We start from the raw sequence: 19,474 nt of genomic DNA, 5'->3' as shown, positions 1-19,474 counted from the left end.
AGATCCTTTCCAAATTCTCTTTTCCAGGGTGAATATGCCCAGTCCCTTTGACTCTTCCTTCCTAGATGGTTATGCAACTAACTCTTGGACATCATCTCCTGTGGCTAAACTCCTTGCATTAAAGTGGGAGGGAGAGGGAATTCCCTGGTGATCCAGTGGTTAGGACTCCACACTTGCACTGCCATGGGCACGGATTCGATCCCCAGTTGGGGAACTAAGATCCTAAGATCCTGCAAACTGGCCAAAAAAAAAGTGGGAGGGAGATGAGCAGTTGCATCCAGCCAACGAATTAAGGGGAGCCTGTGCTGACTATATTTTCTCTTACCCAACGCCTCGCCAGAGGAGAATACAGAGAGACAAGTATCTCAGCAGTGGGCACGCACAGCTTGCTTCCTACAATTTTGAATTCGTACCAATGACCGTCATCCATTCACCCAATGTCCACTGAGCATCAACTGTATGCCTGTGATCAAACCAAAGGCCCCTGCTCTCGTGGGTTCCATGGCGGGGAACAGACTGTAAACAAGTATGTGAAATACTCAGCATATTCGATCGTATGAAGCCCGGGCGCCTAGAGCCCCTGCTCCGCAACAAGAGAAGCCACCGCAATGAGAAGCCCGCGCATCACAATGAAGAGTAACCCCTGCTCGCCGCAACTAGAGAAAGCCCGCGCGCAGCAATGAAGACCCAATGCAGCCAAAAATAAATTAATTAATTAAAAATAAAAACAACAACAACACGACACATATGTATTTTCTTACGAATCTAGACAAAGAGGTAAGTCTGAAATCAGTTTCACTGGCAGGGCTGGTTCCTCCTGGAGGCTCTGGGGGAGAATCTGTTTCCGTGCCTTTTGTTTTGTTTTGTTTTGTTTTGTTTTGTTTTGTTTTGGCTGCGCCGGGTCTTAGTTGCGGCACGTGGGATCTTCATTGCCACGTGCGGGATCTTTAGCTGTGGCATGAGGGATCTAGCTCCCTGAACAGGGATCGAACCCGGGCCCCCTGCATTAGGAGCACAGAGTCTTAACCACTGAACCGCCAGAGAAGTCCCTGCCCCAGGGCTTTTAAGGGGTATGACAGGGTCCCTCTGGCTGCTGCAGGTAAAAACACGCTGTTACCTGAATTCATGGGAACCCAGGTAAGAATATTGTAACAGCCCATGAGATGGTTTTAGAAGAATGTTTAGAATTCTTGTGATAGTGTGGGAATGGGAGCTATTTAGGCACTTTGGGCAGGGATGGGCGGGGGAGGGAGGTGGGAAATCAGTCTTAAATAATTCAGCAAATATCAATTATGCGCTTGGCCCGGTCAGCTGGGGTGTCTCTGCCTCACACCTGGGAGCAGCGTCTGGGCCAGCCCTTCCACGTCTGACACGCACACCTAGGGAGCTGTACCTGGGCAGAGTCTCGTCCTGCCATTCTTCCTTCACATCCACGTTTTCCATCCGGAGCGTGGCTTCAGTGGTCCCCATGGGAGCTGGGAAGAGGCACCGACTTGAAGCAAGGATGAATCCTGAAGGAGGGCAGTGGATGGAGGTTTTACTGGACAATCATCATAACGACAACTCCCCACTCACACACAGAACTTCAGAGATGGATCTGCAAAGAGCTCTTGTGTCCATTGTCTTATCGAATCATTTTCCAGCCCCATGAGGCTTCTCCATTTCACCAGTGAGAAAACGGAGGCATAGAAAGCTGAACACATGTGGGTCTGGAGTTTGAAACCAAAGGAGGGGCTGAGCCTCCAGCTAAAAGCACCCCTCCCCCCTTGAAGCTCTGAAATCCATCCTCTGCATGGTTCACCATCCCTCCCTTACCTTGGACTTCAACTAGGAAGCAATAAATCCAGTTAAAGTCATTTACACTAAGTGACTGATATAATTAAGCTTCCTTGCTGGGACTGACATTCAGACAAGACCTGGTTAACGCCAACCCACCTCTATCTGCTCCAGCCCACCTGTCCTGTCCCCTCCCCTCCCCTCCCCCAATGAAGAAGCAAGTCCTGACAACCTGACCCTAGGACTGAAAAAGGAAGTGCGGAAAGTGCCTGGGGCTGGAAATCAGGATCATCATTTTTACCAACCACAAAATGCCAGTTTTGTTTTTATAGTCTCGAGGAACCAGCTGGGGGAAAGGATGGGGTGGGAGGCAGCACTCTAGGTGGGGCTTAAGTGCTGGGCTGTCTGGGAGTGTGGTGAGAACTGCCGAGTGGGACTGAATTTGGGTCTACCCTGGGGCATGGCAGACTTCCCCTGTCTCAGTTTCCCTGCCTGTAAATGGAAGAATTGGTCTAGAAAGGATCTCTATGATCCCTTTGGGCATAAACCCCAGGATCTTATGACTCAACTAATAGTACAGGTTCTGAGCTTTTAAGCCAGTGGTTCTCAACTGGCGGTGATTCTGCCTTCCCCCACCAGATATTTGGCAATGTTTGGAGGCATTTTTGGCTGTCACAAGTGCGGGGGGGTGGGGGGGAGGGGGCGGTGTGCTACTGACATCAAGTGGGTGGAGACCAGGGATGTTGCTCAGTGCTTTCCAGTGCCCCAGATGGTACCCCATGACCAAGAATGATCCGGCCCCAAATGTCCATAGATCCGAGATTGAGAAGTTGTCATCCTCACTTGCCAGCACCTCAGGTCCCGCCTCCAGCCCCTCCCCCCTCCCCACTCAATGCGGCTGCCCCTCTAGAGCTGGTGGGTGGCTCTCAGTTTGGGTGTGTCTTCCAGAGCCCCTCGCTGGACCTAAGCCCCTGTGGATGGAGGGTCTGCATTTGGGATTGGGGCTCAGAGGGAGCCGGAGACAGGTGAGGGCTAGGCAGGGGGGACGGGATGTCTGAAATTCGACCCTCCCCCACTTCAGTGAGAGTTTCTCACTCCATTCTTGTCACTGCCCTGAATGTCGTCATTCATTCATGGAGGAGGGACAGTAAGACGCAGTACGGAAAACAGAGAGAGAGAGAGATGTCTTCCTGATGCTGTGGGCAACAACTGCCCAGGAACTTACTGCAAGGGAAAGTTCCCATCGATGGAAATTCATTTCCTTTCTGAAGGGAGTGGTCTTTGCGTCTGTTTTCCTTATCCTGAGCTGGGTGTGACCTCAGCCCCCAGAAAGGACCACCCACCTCCACCCCACCCACAGCTGAGACTGGGGCCACACATGTTGGCCCAACGATCCTCTAAATGAGGGGTGTGTGTGGGTGACCTCAGGGCCCTGGACGCTCCCGCCCTCTGATCCCGACTTCACGTTCGAGGACGGCAAATAAGGCAGCGACGGGAAGCTGAGAAGCGTTCCTTCCCGCTATGGTGCTGAATTATCAGCACATACAAGTTCAGACAGAGGAGGAGGAATCTCTGTCTTCAACCGTTTCCCTTCCTCCCCACCCCATAGGCAAGCTTTTACATACACATCTATCAAATCCTATTCCAAATCCGCTCACGGTGTTATAAATAGGAAATGCACAGAGGTGGGACGTGTACATTTCGGTCTCTCAGGAAGCGTCCCAGAGAGGGGCTGAGCGTTTCAGCCGCCTAATCTCTAAGCACGTCCCGGAAATGGTGCAATCCTCTGCCATCCAGGTGAACGGTGGGCATGGGAGGTGAACTGTGGGTGTGTGTGTGGGGCGGATGCTTTTCTCAGCGTGGGGTAAAATGGAGGTGGTAGCATCCCAAGAATCACAAGACCCTGGTTCTCTGCTCCCACCCGCCCCATCTGCCAGAAGGGGGTTTGTAGCAGCAGATACCTGCGGACAGTCTTCCTCGGCAGGGCGGGGAGAAAGAAAGTGGATTCACCTCCGCGTGAGTCCCGGCTACCTCCGCGGCCTCTCCCGGTTACGCGCAAACAAAGAAGAGCCTTGGGCGGATGCAGCCGGGCATCCCTCGCCTTCGGAGCGTCCGAGGAAGATGCGCTCAGGCGCGGACTCCGCATCCAAGGAAGGTCACCCAGGGCAACGCGACGGGCGCGGATGGGCGCTTTTGTCCACGGGTGGGAAACAGCTTGCAGTCAGCGGTCGGCTCCCCCTCGCTCGGCTGCGGCTGCGTCCCTGGTCCTCGTGCCTCCGAGGTATTTTCTTCTTGCCAGCTTGCAGCTGGCGGAGGCTCGGCTTCCTTAAGACAGTTAATTATGCTGCTTTTGTGTGCAGGGTGGGTGGATGGGGGCAGGGCTGACCAAAAAGCACAGCCCCCTGCCAGAATCGGTGCTCTCCATTGGCTGAGAGGGGAGCATTTGCAAGAGCCTCACCAGGGGCAGAAGCGGAAATGATTTCCTGATGGCGCATCACAGATTTAAAAACAAAACAAGGATCAAATAAATAAGTGGCAGCGATGGCCTCATTCCTTAGATTAAGAGAGAGGGAGGAAATAATATCCTCATGGACCCGTTTCATGGGTCCCTCAGCCGACCACTTACGATGAGCCATGTGCCGAAGACGGGGCTGGGTGCTGGGGAGACAGAACCTTCTCAGACACATTCGCTCGGGGCCTCCGAGGGAAAGGCGCCCCCTGCAGGTGTGCGTGCGTTAACCCCTCCCTGGAAGACCATAGAATGGTATAGAGTTAAGAATGCACCCTCTGAAATCAAACCATAAGTGGATTGGGACACTGGCTCAGCCACTAGCTGGGGACTTGGTTGGGTAAGTGATCATACTTCCTGGACCTCAGTTTCCTCATCTGTGAAATGGAAACATCAGGGTACTGGCCTTTCGGCATTTAATGAGGTGATGCAGGGAGGGTGCTTGGCACAGTGCCGCAGCATGAGAAAAGTTCTATGCGTGTTTCTTGCTGTTGCTATTTTTATTTTTAGACTGGTAGCAGGTTGAATGGTGCCCCCCCCACCCCAAGATATGTCCATGTCCTAACCCCTGGAACTTGTGAATGTGACCTTATTTGGAAAAAGGGGTCTTTGCAGATGGAATTAAGTTAAGGATCTCCAGATGAGATCATCCTGGATTTAAGATGTGCCCTAAATCCCATGATAAGTGACTTCATAAGAGAAGAGAAGGGGGGGGGGCACATCATGTGAGATCAGGATGATGCATCGACAAGCCAAGGAATATGGAAGGTTGCCAGTGACCACCGGAAGCTGGAGAGGCACCAAATGGATTCTCCCTCACAGCCCCCAGAAGGAGCCAACCCTGCCAATACCTTGATTTCAGACTTCTGGCCTCCAGAACTGTAAGAGAGAGAGAAAAAAAAAGCTATCGTTTTGAGCCACCTAGTCCGTGGTACTTTGTTATGGCAGCCACAGGAAACTAGTATCAATACATGATCCTAAGTAGGAACGGATGCCTGTTGTTACCTCCTGTCCCTCTTAATCACTGTGATGGTTTTCATCTGTTCCGTGAACACATCAGGCTCATTCCCACCACAGGGCCTTTGCACAAGCTGCTCCCTCTGCCAGGTATGCTCTTCCCCCAGATGTTTGCATGATTCAGGTGTCAGCTCACAAGTAATCTCCTCAGAGAGGCCTTTCCTAATCTCACCACCTACCTTGCCTCTCACTCCATCATCTTCCATCCCATTATCTAGTCTGATTTGTTTTTCAGTGTTATTTTTTTTTCTTTTTTACTGTGGTAAAATATGCATAATGTAAAATTTACCATTTTAACCATTTGAAAGTGTATCGTTCAGTGACGTTAAGTACATTCAGTGTTGTGCCACCATCACCACTGTCTAGTTCCTGAACTTTTTCATCACCCCAAATGGAAACCCCGACCAATTAAGCAGTCTCTTACTTCTCCCTTCCCAGCCCCCTGGCAACCACTAATCCAGTTTCTGTCTCTGTGGATTTGCCTGTTCTGGATATTTCATATACATGGAATAATCTACTATGCCATCTTTTGTGTCTGGCTTCTCTCACTGAGCATCATTTTTCAAGCATCATCCACATTGTGGTGTGTGTCAGTGCTTCGTTCATTTTTATGGCTGAATCATATATTTCATTGTATGCGTGTGCCACTTTTTGTTTATTCATTCACCAGTGGATAAACAAAAAGTGTTTCTACATTTTGGCTGTTTTGTGAATAGTGCTGCTATGAACATGGGTGTACATGGATTTACTTGAATCCCTGTTTTCAGTTCTTTGGGGTATATACCTGGGAGTGGCGATGCTGGGTCATACACTAATTCTATGTTTATGGTATTGAGGAGGCTGATGAGTCTTTTTTCATAACACTTACCACTATTTGAGATTATTTACTTGTTTCTTTGTTTATTCTAGGACCCCCCCCCTCCCTTATTGGAATAGAAATTTCAAAAGAGACTTGGTTGGTTTTGTACACTGTAATGTGCCAGGGCAGTAGCACGCAGCACAAAGGAGATGTTCGGGAAATGCAGGTAGATTGCACAGACGATGGCTCCCCATGTGGGTCTCAGACAACAATCTATTCACGTAGCTACCCCACTCACTGCATCAGGGTCGGTGCCCCTCCAAGCCAAAGGCATAAAGGCAACCTCCCCACAGCAGGGAAAGAGAGCCCAGAGACTCCAGCACAAGATCTGGACTTTGCACCTCTTGGCTGGAGGACGTGGAGCTCTGGGAAGAGACACTGAGCGGGAAATCCAGGTTCGTTCTAGTACTGGGCACTGGGGTCCGAAACGTGAGTAAGACTTTGCTTTCGTAGAACTCCCACTCGGAGAAGCAGATATGGGCAAGGGAGTCTGCACTGACATCTTTGGAGCAGAGTGGCTTGGGAGGCACATGGGGAGATTTCTCAGAGTGGGGCAGGGGTGGTGACCGTGTGGGTTGGGCGCTGAGGAGTGAGTAGGAGTTGGATGGATGAAGAAGGGGGAGAAAAGCATTTGGAACCGAAGGACATTTGTAAAGCAGCAGCTCTTCCTCCCTGAGAGCGCGCTGGGAGCTGTCCGTGGTGCTGCAGCCCGCCACCGAGCCGCTGCGTGAACCAAGATTGGCTCTCGTCTGGTTTATCGTTAATGGTGGTTATATATATTAATATATATGCATAACATAAAGTTTGCCATTCTAATCATTTTTAAATGTAAAGTTCAGTGGCATTAATTCCATTCACAATGTGTAACCATCCCCACCATCCATCTCCAGAACTTTCTCATCTTCCCAAACCGAAACTGTCCCCATTAAACACTAACTCCCCATCCCCATTCCCCCAGAATGTAAGTTTCTTGAGATCAATTCATTTTGTCATTGCTATATCTTTAATCTCTAGACCAGTGGTTCTCACCTGTGGGCGATTTTACCCCCCATGGGACATTTGGTAATGTCTGGGGACATTTTTGGTTATCATGACTTGGGGGATGGAGGTGATTCTGGCATTGAGTGGGTAAAGACCAGAGATACTGCTCAAAACCCTACAATGCACAGGACAGCCCCTTCCCCAAGAGAATTATCTGGTCTGAAATATCAACGGTGCGGGCGTTGAGAAACCCTGCCCTAGAAGAATACCTGAAACGAAGTTAGTTCTCAGTGAAGTTTGTTGAGGCAATGAAATTACTAAACCTCCTTGAATCTCCTTTTCCTGATTTGCAAAGGGGATTCATACAAATACATTTGATCCTCATTATTCACGGTATTTGTAAATTTGCCTACTGGCTGAAATTTATTTGTAACCCCCAAAATCAATACTCATGGTGCTTCCAGGGTCATTTGTAGACAACACAGAGAAGTGAAAAAATCTGAGTGCTGGTTGTGCATGTGCTGTCAGCTGAGGTTGAACCAGATGATGTTTATTCCAGCCTAGGCTGTAAACAACTGTCCTTTTTTGGGTCTATTTAGTGCCGTGCTTTAAACATTTTTGTGCATTTTTTGGTGACTTGGCTATTTACAATGGCCCCCACACATGGTGCTGAAGTGCTGTCTAGTGTTTGTTAGCACAAGAAGGCTGTGCTGTGCCCTTATGGAGAAAATAAGCATGTTAGATAATCTTCATTGAGGTGTGAGTTATAGTGCTCTGGAATGTGAGCTCAATATTAAGGAATCTACAATGTATATTAAATAAGAAGCCTTTAAACAAAACAACACACATAACACAAGGTTATGTATTGATCAGTTGATGAAAATGTTGTGACCAGAGGCTCGCAGGAACCTAACCCTGTATTTCCCCTAGGAGTAATGGGTCAGTATTTTGCTATTTCAGTGTTTGCAGCAACTTTACAGAACAGAGCTGCTGCCAATAACGAGAATCAACTATACCTACTTCTGAGGGCTATTGTGAGGACTAGATAAGATTATGCATGTGAAGCATTTAGCACAATGCTTATAGCAAATAACAGGAAAAAAAGATATTATGCAATCCAGAGAAAACATCAAAACAGACCTGCTTTTGTAAAAGGCATGCAGCCTGGGTTATCTAGTTAGAGCTTCAGGGAATTGGAGGGAGGCCATGTGTAATTACCATGCTGGACTTCAGCCAGGGCATGGCAGGAGAGCTGTGTTTGCCAGACGCACTAGATTGTTCCTTGTGGCCACACATGGTCATTAAGACACAAATGGAAGAATGCCATCCACTAAATCACCCATACGGCTTTCCTTGGCACCCTGGGCTTGCCATGGTTTCCATCCAAGAATTAACTAGCCCTGTGCCTGCTTAAAAGGGTGGCAAAAGAACAGCACCCCACCACGGTTGGTAAATGTACTCTTTTTTTTTTGCCTTTAAAAAATTAATTTAAAAAATTGAAATAATTGTAGATTCACATGGGGTTGTAAAAAATCACACAGAGAGATCCCATGTACCCTTTTCCACCATGTTACCCAATGGTAACATCTTGCAAAATTATAGTATAATGCAATAGCACTATTGCTTTTGATACAGTCAAGGTACGGAACATTTCAATCACCACAGGATCTCTCATGTTGCCCTTTTATAGCTACTCCCACTACCCATTACCCCCTCCCCATGTCCTTAACCCCTGGAAATCACAAATATGTTCTCCATTTCTATGATTTTTGACCTTTCAAGAATTTTATGTAAATGGAACTTTTCCCACTCAGCATAATTCTCTAGAGCTTTATCCAAGTTGTGGTATGTATCAAGAGTTTATGCCTTTTTATTGCTGAGTAATATTCCATTTATAGGAAATGCCCAGAACTGGCAAATCCATAGAGACAGAAAGCAAACTAATGGTGGCCAGGGGCTGGGGTGGGGGTGGGGAAGTGACTGTTAAGGAGTTCATGGTTTATTCTTGGGTGATGAAAGTGTTCTGGAATTAGTCGTGATGGTTGCACAACTTTGTGAATATACTAAAAACCATTGAATTGCACATCTTAGTTGGGCGAATTGTATGGGACGTGAATCATATCTCAATAAATCTGTTCTTAACCAAAGACTACCTTAATTGTAATAGTTTGGTTATGATCTGCTTCCCTGAATCTAAGTTCTTGAGGACTGGTGCCATGCAGCTTACTGTTGCACCCCCCAAGATGGCCCTGCCTATAGTAAGTGGGTCAAGAAATAGCCCTCAAAATGAATTACCCTTAGAATAGGGTTTCTCCACCTTGGCACTGCTGACGTTGGTGCCAGGTCATTCTCTGTCGTGGGGGCCCTCCTGGGAACTGTGGGGCATTGAGCAGCATCCCTGGTCCCCATCCACGTGATGCCAGGAGCACCCCCAGTCGTGACAACCACAGATGTCCCCAGACACTGCCCACAGTCCTCTGGGGGCAAAACACTCCAGTTGAGAACCACTAATTTAGAGTCACTGAATTTTAGGTACTGGAGCCTTAGAAAGCTCCTCGAAAAGACTGGCACCCAGGGGGCTGCTGAAGGGACAAGCAGGACTTGGCCGTATCAGTAGGACCACGTTCACCCAGCCAGAAACGGTCAGCGGGGCAACCAAATCCACCCAAGGGCACGAAAAGGAAAATCACTTCCAGCCTCAAAACCCCCAAGCTGAGAGGTTAAAGGGAAGGAGGGGAATCCGGTAAGGGGCGGGGCTTGCGGCGAGGGGCGGAGCTTGAACTGAAACAGAGAGGGCCGGATCTGGGGCTCCGCAGGAAGGAGGGGGTCGAGCCAAAGACCCCGGATACTGAGCGCTCAGAGGGAAGGTGGGGGCTCCGAGCAAGGGGCGGGGCTTGCGGCAGGGCGGGCTCGAGGCAAAGACACGCCCCCAGGCGCAGACTAGGAAGGGAGAAGGCGCGAGCTTCGCACGGGGGGCGGGGCCTGGGGCGCGTGGCGGGGCGCGAGCGGCACGAGGCCTGGGCGCGGGCCGGATGACGTCACGCGCCGACGGCCCCGCCCCTTCGCGCCTCCGGGTCAGCGGGCGCGCTGTGGAGGAGCCAAGATGGCGGCGAGTAACTATTACGGCTTCGCGCAGGGCGCCGGCTCGCAGTACAGGTAATGGCCCCCGCGCCGCCCGCGCTGCCCCGGCCCCGGCCTCGGCCCCGGGGAGGCCGCGGCCCCGAGTTGTAACTGTCGGGGAGAGCAGAGGGGCTCCTGACGTGCGAGAGGGCTCTGGGCTTGTCGCGGGGATGGACCTGAGGGGGCGCCGAGATCTGACGAGGGGTGGGACTGCCTGGGAGTGTACCTGGCCGGACTGGGGGAGGGGCAAGGGCCAAGGACGGAGGGCGGGGAGGTCAAGCCTCCGGACTTGGGGTGGAGGTGGGGAGAAGACGGAGATCTGGGAGTGCACCTGGCGGGGCAGAGGGTGGAGCAGAGCCCTCGGCGAGGGAGAGCGGAGTGGAGGTGGGAGGGAAGACAGCCCTGGAGGGGTTCCTGGCCAGGCAGGGGGATGTGGGGTTTGGAGGTATGAACCCTGATGGGGGGAGGGGGTGTGAGAGAACACGGAGACCTGGGAGGGTGACGGGGGGGGGAGAGGCAGAGGCATGAGGGAGGGGGATAGAGTCCTGACTGGGGGAGCGGGCAGAGACTTGAGAGGGTAGCGGTCTTGACCTGAGCGAAGTCCTGAGGCCCAATAGGAGAGTGGGCACCTGGGGCTTCCGGGGGAGGGAGAACAGTAAGGAAGGGTAGAGGGACCTGGAAACTCAGTGGAGGAGGTGACTGGATATTTTAAGACCTCCTGGCAGACAGGGGCCGAGGGAAGAGCCGGGGGTGGGGGTGGGCAGGGATGGGAAGCAGCCAGGGGAAGGAGGGCTCTGTGGGTAGAGACACATGGGGTGTGTCTGTACCCCAGATGTACACACGCACATCATTCTCCAGGGCTTCTCCCTGGAGCCTGTCTGCGGTCTCAGTCCTTCAGCCTGGCACTCCAGACCAGGTCCCAGGCGGGGATGCAGGCAGAGCGGGCATCCCTGGGGGAAAGTGCCCCCCTACCCACTTTCCTTTGTCGCCCTGGTGTCACTTGCCAGCTGGTAGCCTGGCAGAACCTCCTGGGCCAGTTTCTCACAGACTGGATTCAAACTGCCCCTTAGATAACTGAGCGACAGGTGCCTGCTGCACCACGGGCCTGTTAGGGTTGTTTCATGCTCTCTTTCAGCACGTTGAAAATAGGTAAGGCTAGTGGAAAGTTAGTGCCCATCCCTCCCTCAGCCCAGTTGTTGTGATGCTGCTGTGTTCTCTCCTGTGGGATCAGGAGGAATTAGGTCAGGCCTTGGAACCAGGGGTTGTGGAAACTGGGAGCGCTCTTCCTGCTTTCTGTATCCAGAGTGGTCTGAAAGGTGTAGTGTTGGCTGGTCATGGGGTTTCTGTCAGGGAAAGAATGGCTACAGAGTGTTACATACAGCGTGTTACATTTTTATGTTATCCTTCCCTGTTTCCGTCATCCTTGGTGGTACAGCATTCTTATTGCCCGTGCTTAGTTACAGCAGCAGGAGTAGGCTAGGCTGCCAGAGACCGCGCCCTTTTGGAAATGTTCTGCCCCTCTGCCTGCTTGCTGCCACTTCTTTCTTTCCTTTCTCTCTCTCCTTTCTGTTTCTCTTTTTTTCTCTCTTCCTCCGGTGCATTATTTAGTGAGACGCGGATAATCACTTGAATGTTACGCTTTCTATTAAGATTACCTTCCAGAGGAGAAGTATGAGCACTTACACTGGTAAAACAGGTAATTGCGGGCCTTCAGCAGATGTTTTTGTCATTTACCTGAATTAAGGTATTTAAACACTTTGGCACAGCTCTTGTCTGGATCCTGATGACTTAGGTGATACAGTAAACACACATGTAACTAAGGATGTTAAACTACCACGAACTGAATGTCAAATTAGTCTGTGTCTTTAGCATTGTCCCCAAGGATGTGTGTTATTCCTTGAGAAAGGAGTAGATTTAACTAAATCAAAAACAATAGGAATCATAGCAAAATCAATTTTAGTCTCAGAAAACCTTGAAACAAGATAATCTGCGTTGTCTGAATAGTTTTAAGTTAACTAGACATTCTCTTGGGGGAAACGACTTTTGCTTGAAACCTTCAGCTGCTTTTAAAGTATATATTTCTTACATAATGTGCCATGGAAAAACTGATCAGGTAACAGATTTTGTGGGTACCAACTTTATGGACAAATACTGGACAACAGTATTTACAAAGCCCATTTCATGGATTGCCAAAGCAAAGACGACAGTTTATTTCTTAGAGGAATTTTGCATAGGTTTTTTTGGCTTTTAAAATTGGTAACCATAGCCTTGGATAGTAATATTCCTTACATTGTCATCCATAAATAGGGTTGGAATCGGAACTGTTCTTAAATTGTTGTTCAGTAAGAATCGGATGCACACTTATTCTTGAAGTTATAAGAAAAGTTTGTAATTACTTGTAAATAATGATGATTTTCATTTATTTTACTTTAGGTGGTCTTTTAAATCTCATAAAGCTTTTTTAGACTTAGAGTTAGTGCTGCATGTGTTTAGAATTAAGGATTAATCCCATGTGGAAAATTGAATCTTACAGTGTGTTTAATTAGCACTGAATGCAGTTTTCAGTTGTGAGGCTGAGAGCTGCTCAGGAAATCCAGCAGAATTCTGTGTGAGTTAAGTCGAGTTGGTAATGAAAGCATTGAGAGCTCAGAGCTGTACGGTGGATGTCCACAGGGGTGGAACATGACAGGCGGGCCAGATCTACTGTGATATTTCCCTTTTCTAGCAGTTTTGTCAAAATACCACCCATCTAGTGTAGCTGGCTACCTCTACCTTTGCGTTCTTGTTAAACCTAAATAAGACAGCTACTGGATTTCGGTGTAATACTTGATTTCCCATCAGGAGAAGTTCTATTTTAATAAGCTTTTGGCATAAATGTTAATAGCTGAATTCCTTCATCTGGAGAATGTCAGGAAGTTGGAAGCCTGATTGGAACCCCATTGAACTCTGTTAGTGATGGGTAACAATACGAAGTGCTGGTTACTGATCCTCTGTATTGAATAAGTCCCAAGCACTTGATATCTCGTCCAGTCCTCCCAGTAATCCTATGAGCTAGGTATTAATCATACCCATTTTGCTGATAAGGAAACGAAGCTCGGGGTGCAGTAACTGGTGTAGGATCCCCAGGGTGGTGAGTGGTGGTGTCTGGCTAGGAATGAGGGCTGCCTGGCTCCCAGGCTGTGCCTTTGCCCCATGGTAGGGCATGCCCGAGCCTGGGGAGGTGCTCGTGGTGACAGACCTAGCCTGATGCAGCCGCTTAGCAGTGGGGCCTGCTGGAGGAGACTGGGTTCCGCCATTCTTTACGCTGTCACCTGGATCCTGCCCCTTTAGTTTGGGTCCTGGCCAGATTGTGGTTTAGGGCTACATTCTTCAGACCTTGCAAAATTACTTGCCCTCGAGTGGGGAAGCCGAGGAAGTATCTGGTCCAGTGTCATGGGGATGGTAATGATAACCCAACCCATGTCTCTCAATAATCTCTTCCAGAGGCAACAGATAGCTTGGGAAAGGCACCAGAGCCCACGTCAGCCATGGGGGGCAACATAGGCAGCCCCAGTGCTGCCAGACGGAAAATCACCCGTTAACAGCCCCCAGGTAGGAGCCCCCTGCCCTGTCAGGTACGGCTACCACCAGATTCAGAATGGTCCTGGTCATACCCAGGCCAGCCTCTGTTGCCTGCACCCCATCTCTGCCCCCCTGGTTTCCAGGCCCTTCCAGAGTGAACCTTACCCTCCAAGGCCTGTCTATCCCCTGAGCTTAGGGCCCAGAAACACAGGCTGCCAGAGAGAATCTGGTGTCATTGCCTCAGGGACTGGGGTGCACCTGCCACCACACCCAAAAGCAGGAGAGTGGGGCTTGTGGGAAACTGCAGTCGAGTTTGACGCAGTCCTGACAGTGATTGCACCTCAGCAGCGCTTCCCGTGTACTCCCCATGGGATTGACTGGAGGCGGACCCTGGGAAAGCAAGGCACAGGAGTTCTCCTTTTTCAGTGTGCCTGCTGTTGTTTTCTAAAGACCCATCTCAGAAAGGCTTACAACTGCAGGCGAGACCTGATTTCAGTATATTTTAAGGAAAATCTTTCAAATGACAGAACTATACTATCTGTGTTCCTGCCACAAGTACATTAGGTACATTTAAAATTTTTGAAGTGTGGATTTTGAATTTTCATTTTATCCATTTTAGAACCAAAAGTCAACTCACCAACATCAGAGCATAAGTTAATTCCTAATAGAGATTTTTTTCCTCAACATATTCTGTTTCTGAATTTTTTAGTTTTATTTTATATTTTGTCTTTTGTCTAGATCTACCAATGTGTGTATTTAGAATGATCAGAACAAATACATCAAATTTAAAAGCATTTTCAAATGATCCTTTAAAATTCTTTTTTCACGTGAGTGTAATTGATGTTCTCTTATGTGGTTATGGAGATAAGGAGACAAAGACCATTGATCTGGATGAATAACTGAGCAGTCCTAAAAAGTAAGGGAAACGTGTAGAAAGGGTATTTATAAACCTCGTATTCATTCTTTATTTTATATTAGTAGATCAAAAGTTTGTGAACCTCCAGATCAGGGATTGCAGATGGTCTTGTAAGGGGCAGACACATACATGTGTGAATACCATCTAAGATAGAGGATAGAGGGTCTGTCGGGGAGGATCAAAACAGCCTGCACACCCCACCCTCCCACCTGTCATTGACACGTGGCACTGAACCCAGAGTGGCAAGTCTTCCCCGTTTCCCAGGGAACCCACAATTCCCTGTCCTATGTGAAATCCCCCAAGTTTTAAATACCAGAACCAAAGTCAGACTGTGTGAGACAATTGACATCTGCTTCCACTTTATGACCTTGCTTTCTGTTCTTAAAAGTTTAATCACAGAAGGATAACGTAGAAGACATTATAGATACATTTGATAATTAAAAGGAATAGTACGTATTCCAGCTAGGAGGAGGAGCCCTCCTTTTCGACTGGTTTTAGTCGATTAAGAAGGTTGTGGGGTTTTGCATGTATGTTAAGATGATACCAGTTTTTGTCTTCATCACGGCTCTGAGCTGTTCAGATAGCTTATTCATCTAAGGTGAGAAATGCTGTCTAAATCAAAACAAAATTAGGAAGCTTTGACAAAGCGCAGAGATTTTTTGCTTGTTTCATTTGTTTTTTTGTATGTCTGTGACACCTTAAATCTGAAGTGTGCTCTTTACTCATTGGGTATTCTAGAATCTTGGTAGGAAAAGCTTGTGGTACCACCCAAGGTCTAACTGGTTGGTAATTGTTCCCTTGTTCTGTCCCTTGTACTGAGGTATCCGCCACCAGCTGGGAACTGACATTCTCTGCCTGTCCTTTTCTCTTATACTTGCGTTAGAGGGTAATTCTAAGCTTGCCAGACTTTTTTAGCTAGAAACTTCATTTGTAAGTATTTGGGGGAACGGGACTTCTTTTTTTGGTACGTATTTTGCTTTGGGCAGTTTTGTTTCCCCCCAGAGGTAAGTTGCATTTGCGGCGCATCACTGTCCTCTTGCATATTTAAATTAACTGTTGACTAAGAATTGAGAATTGCTTCACTTTGGTTCTGTAGCACTTTGTAGTTTGGAAAGTCAGTTTTGTTGACTGAGGTTAACTCCTTGTGAGTTTTGCTCTCTGGGAACAGAATGAACTGTAATGCCTAAGACTCTTGGAATGAATGTTTTTAAAAAGCCAGTGGCTTCTTTTAAATTTTGAATGTCATTGGTTGAATCAGGGTTGGTGGTTCGATGTCTCTTGTACTTGCTCATGAGAAACTCAGATTGGCTGTCCAGTCCCACCTCCCTCTGTTGACACGAGAGGCCCATGTGCTAGACCAGCATAGATGTTGCTCTGGAGGTTTTTCTGCCCCTTAAAGCAGCAGGAGAGGGCTGGAACCACGGATGAGCCCTCGCTGTGCCCAGAACAGCATTTCATCTATTTCGTTCATGGCAGCAAAAAGGCACGTCCGTACTGATCCTGGTTGGGCGTCCCCTCACTTGCACTGCTTCTGGGGAGGGCGGGTGTACATAGTGCTTTCTCTTTAGCTTAAGCAGCATGTATCAGCAAGATGGCATTCTTAAGCATCTGACCGGCAGGGCTAACTATGCAGCCACCTTCCCTGTGAGCACCACGTTCCTTTTCAGAAGGACGGAAGAGAATTCCGGGAGTTCCGCTGCCAAACAGAACATGGCTCACCCTCAACGCTCAGGAAACTCCCGTCACCAGTCTCTGGAATCCCTGCCTCGGGAACACCAAGCAGCCCAGTGGCTCTGTCTTGAGGAGCTAGGCTGGCCCTGACTGGGAGCTGGAGACGCCTGACTACATTTTAAAGAAGGTTGAAGATGGGCGTAGGGGAATGAAATTCTCCATCATCTTCCCAAGAGCCCAAGGATTTAGTTCATCAGATCCCTTTCCAGGATGTCTTCCGGGAGTACCTGGGTCTGAAATGGGCCTTTAACATGGAGAGTGCATATAAGGCTTCCGTGGAAAAAAAAAACTTCTGTTAGAAAAATCAGAATTGTTACGGGAATGAATGTATGGTATGTTATATGTTTTGAATGTAAAACCCTTGTGAACTGAAGTGCCAAATGAAGTCATCTCTCTGGGTGTATATGTATGCGTGTACACACAAAATAACAAATGTGATCTTATTGCCAATAAAACAGGTTTGAAAATATCCTCCCTGATGAATGTCTTGAGTGCGCATGTTAGCCTTGGGTATTGCCCTTCACAGTGCACCGTCTAAGCTCTGAATGTTCCTCAACCCTGTGAGTAGTCGCAGACGCACCTGGGAAACTGAGCTAGGTCAGGATGCCAGAGCCGAGGTTTTCTCCCCATAGCACTGCGAAGTAGGTGATAGTTGAGGTTGTGATTTCCAAGTGCTAGACACTCAGGTTTAACCCCTCATTCTGGTTTAGTTTCTGCCATTGGGGTGGGGGTGGGGGTCCTTAGGAGGAGGGATGATAGATAAGTGGGTGAAGAGCTATGCCCTGGAAGGAAGAGTCCATGATTTAAAAAGAAAGCACTATGTAAGGTTTCTCAGCACTGTGATTCCACAAAAATCTTTCTTCCACTTGATTTTTTTTTTCTCATACTCTAAATGTTTTGATTGTTTGTTTGCTCACTGAATGATTCTTTGAAAGCAGTCTGCGACAGAGATCATTGTTACAGCAAACCCAGAGTGACCTGTCTTTCCTCCTGACCATCCCTGTGACATTTCATCACCTGCCTGTAGATTCCTGAGATGCGCCCTTCTGAAGTGAGGTTTACACTCAAGGTGCAGTGTGTCCTTACGATTGGCCTTTTAGGAGCAAGCAGAGCGTGTACCAGAGAGTCCCTGGGTCGGGAAACGTGGCCTCCCCAGATGAGTCCCTTCCATCTCCAGGCCTCCGTGTCCCCATCAGTTAGGTGACTCACTGAACAAGCTCATATCCATGGGTCTTGCCAGCCTTGCATTCTCAAATCTTATCTAGACGATGCACCCAAAGAAGCCTGACTCCCCAAAACAAAATTCAGACCAAAAAGCCTGCGACCCAAAGACAAGGATGGCAGCCAGGACTTGTGAGTCTGCGTCACACAGACGTGCTTCAGTCCCGCTCTTCCTGAGCCAACAGGTGCCGGTGCTTTCTCCCCAGCTTCCCGCCTCAGCTCTTCTCCCTGCCAGGCAGGCGGCACCCACCGTGCCCTTGTTGTCATGGGGACAGGGGCCCTGGGCCTTGTGGTGCAGCGGCACCCTCTCCCTGTGAGCAGCAGGCGACTTCAGACAGCAGCAGCCCAAGTTTAGGCCCCTTGCTTGAGGGGAGGCTTCACCGAGAGTAAATGTGTGACTCTCTGTTCTTCAACAACCACTCCCAACTCCTTGCTCTTGGTCGGGGTTGAGAATTGGTAGCCTGCAGACCATGTTGGATTCTCACACCAGCTCTCTTCGGCCCGCACAGTGGGTTTTTTACTTGCTATATTTGAGTTAGGTGCCAGTATTTTAAAATTGGGAGACTTTCCAAAGATTTCTGGTATTGTTTAAAATGGGAAGATCTGGCCACTCTGGGCTGCGTTGTGGGCTCCTGTGCGAGGCACTGTAGCACATGAGTTCTTGTTTGTCACGCCATCCTGAGAGGTAGGTGTTCCCATTTTACAGGTGAGTAAACTGAGGCAAGGAAAGAAGAAGTGACTCGCTCAAGGCCCCGCGGTGAGCAGAGCCAGGATTGGAAGCCAGGTGGTGTGGCTCCCGTTCCCATGCCAGCCGCTGGACTGTGGCTCTCCTCCCTTTTCCTAAGCTTGAAACCCCTGTGAGCTCTTCCTTGATCTTGATCTTGGTCCTCGGTCCTCACGCAGAACCCTCGCATCCTCAACCTGTTCTCTTCACCTTGCTCTAAGGCAGTGTCTCATCTGTGCCTGCAGGATTTTCATCCATGGAGGTGACTGACGACAGGGGCCCTCTTGCCATTGAATGAGGATTTATTACATTTTCCGAGAGAAGGGAACACGCCACGCCACACAGGGGCACGTAAACTTTGCCTTTAATCTCAGCAAATGCTTTTTGCTCTCCCATTCAAGGAGAGATTCTTAAGCTGGGGCCTGTGAAGCCCCAGGTGATTACCGGCAAAGCCGTGCCATTTCCAGGGAATCACAGAGGGCCGGAAGTCATAGCTTTCATTTCATTCGTAAAAGGACCCAGAAAAAGGCTATTAGAAATTGACCTCTCACCAAAGGGAGCTGGAGAAGAGGTGTGGGGACTCTGCCTTCAGACTTGGGGCAGGGAGCCCGGGCGGGAGTGACAGCCTCCGCTGCTGCCTCACCTTCCTGCCCCCGACCTTCACATGTTAGGCTCTAATCCCCGATCCCCAGCCCTGGGCACCCCGACTTTGCAGGTCTGAGTTTCTCAGATTGTTCTCTGTGAGGCCGTCCTGGGCGCTGTGGGGTGTGGAGCAGCATCCCTGGCCCCCACCTACTCGAGGCCAGGAGCCCCCCAGAGTGACAACCACAGATGTCCTCAGTGTCACCCCGTTTCCCCTGGGGGCAGGATCACCCCAGGTGGGAACCCCTGCTCTAGATTACCTAGGTTTTGACAACCATATGGGCCATGCCCGAGGAGTCTCTCCCATGAGCTGTTTTTTGGCTAGCTCAACTCCTAAAACCTCGATGTGGTAGATTGGTTGCCAAAACACCCCTGTCCTTTATGTTGTTCCTTCTTATATCCACGCCCTTTCCACTG

At 49.2% G+C, this 19,474-nt stretch overlaps 2 protein-coding genes and 1 long non-coding RNA gene across 13 annotated transcripts in view; 2 read left to right on the top strand and 1 right to left on the bottom strand.

Annotated features, from left to right (window-relative positions):
- Positions 1-849, top strand: part of LOC309656643 — a 54,707-nt gene extending 53,858 nt beyond the window's left edge. The window contains exon 6 of one of the 3 annotated variants that reach the window (XR_014261465.1): positions 341-849. This is a non-coding gene — a long non-coding RNA (uncharacterized lncRNA). The remainder of the gene's footprint in view (positions 1-340) is intronic. The other 2 variants (XR_014261466.1, XR_014261467.1) reach the window with 2 other exon arrangements.
- ATCAY (ATCAY kinesin light chain interacting caytaxin) overlaps positions 1-9,881 on the bottom strand; it is a 42,328-nt gene extending 32,447 nt beyond the window's left edge. For 2 of the 4 annotated variants that reach the window (XM_082453273.1, XM_082453274.1), the window contains exon 1: positions 1,394-2,523. In XM_082453273.1, coding sequence (XP_082309399.1) covers positions 1,394-1,470 — 77 coding nt within the window. In that variant the 5' untranslated portion in view covers positions 1,471-2,523. Of the gene's footprint in view, positions 1-1,393; positions 2,526-3,737 lie in introns of those variants that run through there. The other 2 variants (XM_082453272.1, XM_082453271.1) reach the window with 2 other exon arrangements.
- A 308-nt stretch (positions 9,882-10,189) lies between these two features.
- ZFR2 (zinc finger RNA binding protein 2) overlaps positions 10,190-19,474 on the top strand; it is a 45,982-nt gene continuing 36,697 nt past the window's right edge. For all 6 annotated transcript variants that reach the window (XM_082453221.1, XM_082453220.1, XM_082453219.1 and 3 more), the window contains exon 1: positions 10,190-10,298. In XM_082453221.1, coding sequence (XP_082309347.1) covers positions 10,246-10,298 — 53 coding nt within the window. In that variant the 5' untranslated portion in view covers positions 10,190-10,245. The remainder of the gene's footprint in view (positions 10,299-19,474) is intronic.

The sequence above is a fragment of the Balaenoptera physalus genome (genome assembly GCF_965194825.1).
Source record: "Balaenoptera physalus genome assembly, chromosome: 3".
In the NCBI taxonomy this organism is placed as follows: domain Eukaryota; kingdom Metazoa; phylum Chordata; class Mammalia; order Artiodactyla; family Balaenopteridae; genus Balaenoptera; species Balaenoptera physalus.
The sequence above is the reverse complement of the archived record's forward strand: the minus strand, read 5'-3'. Positions and strand labels throughout refer to the sequence as shown.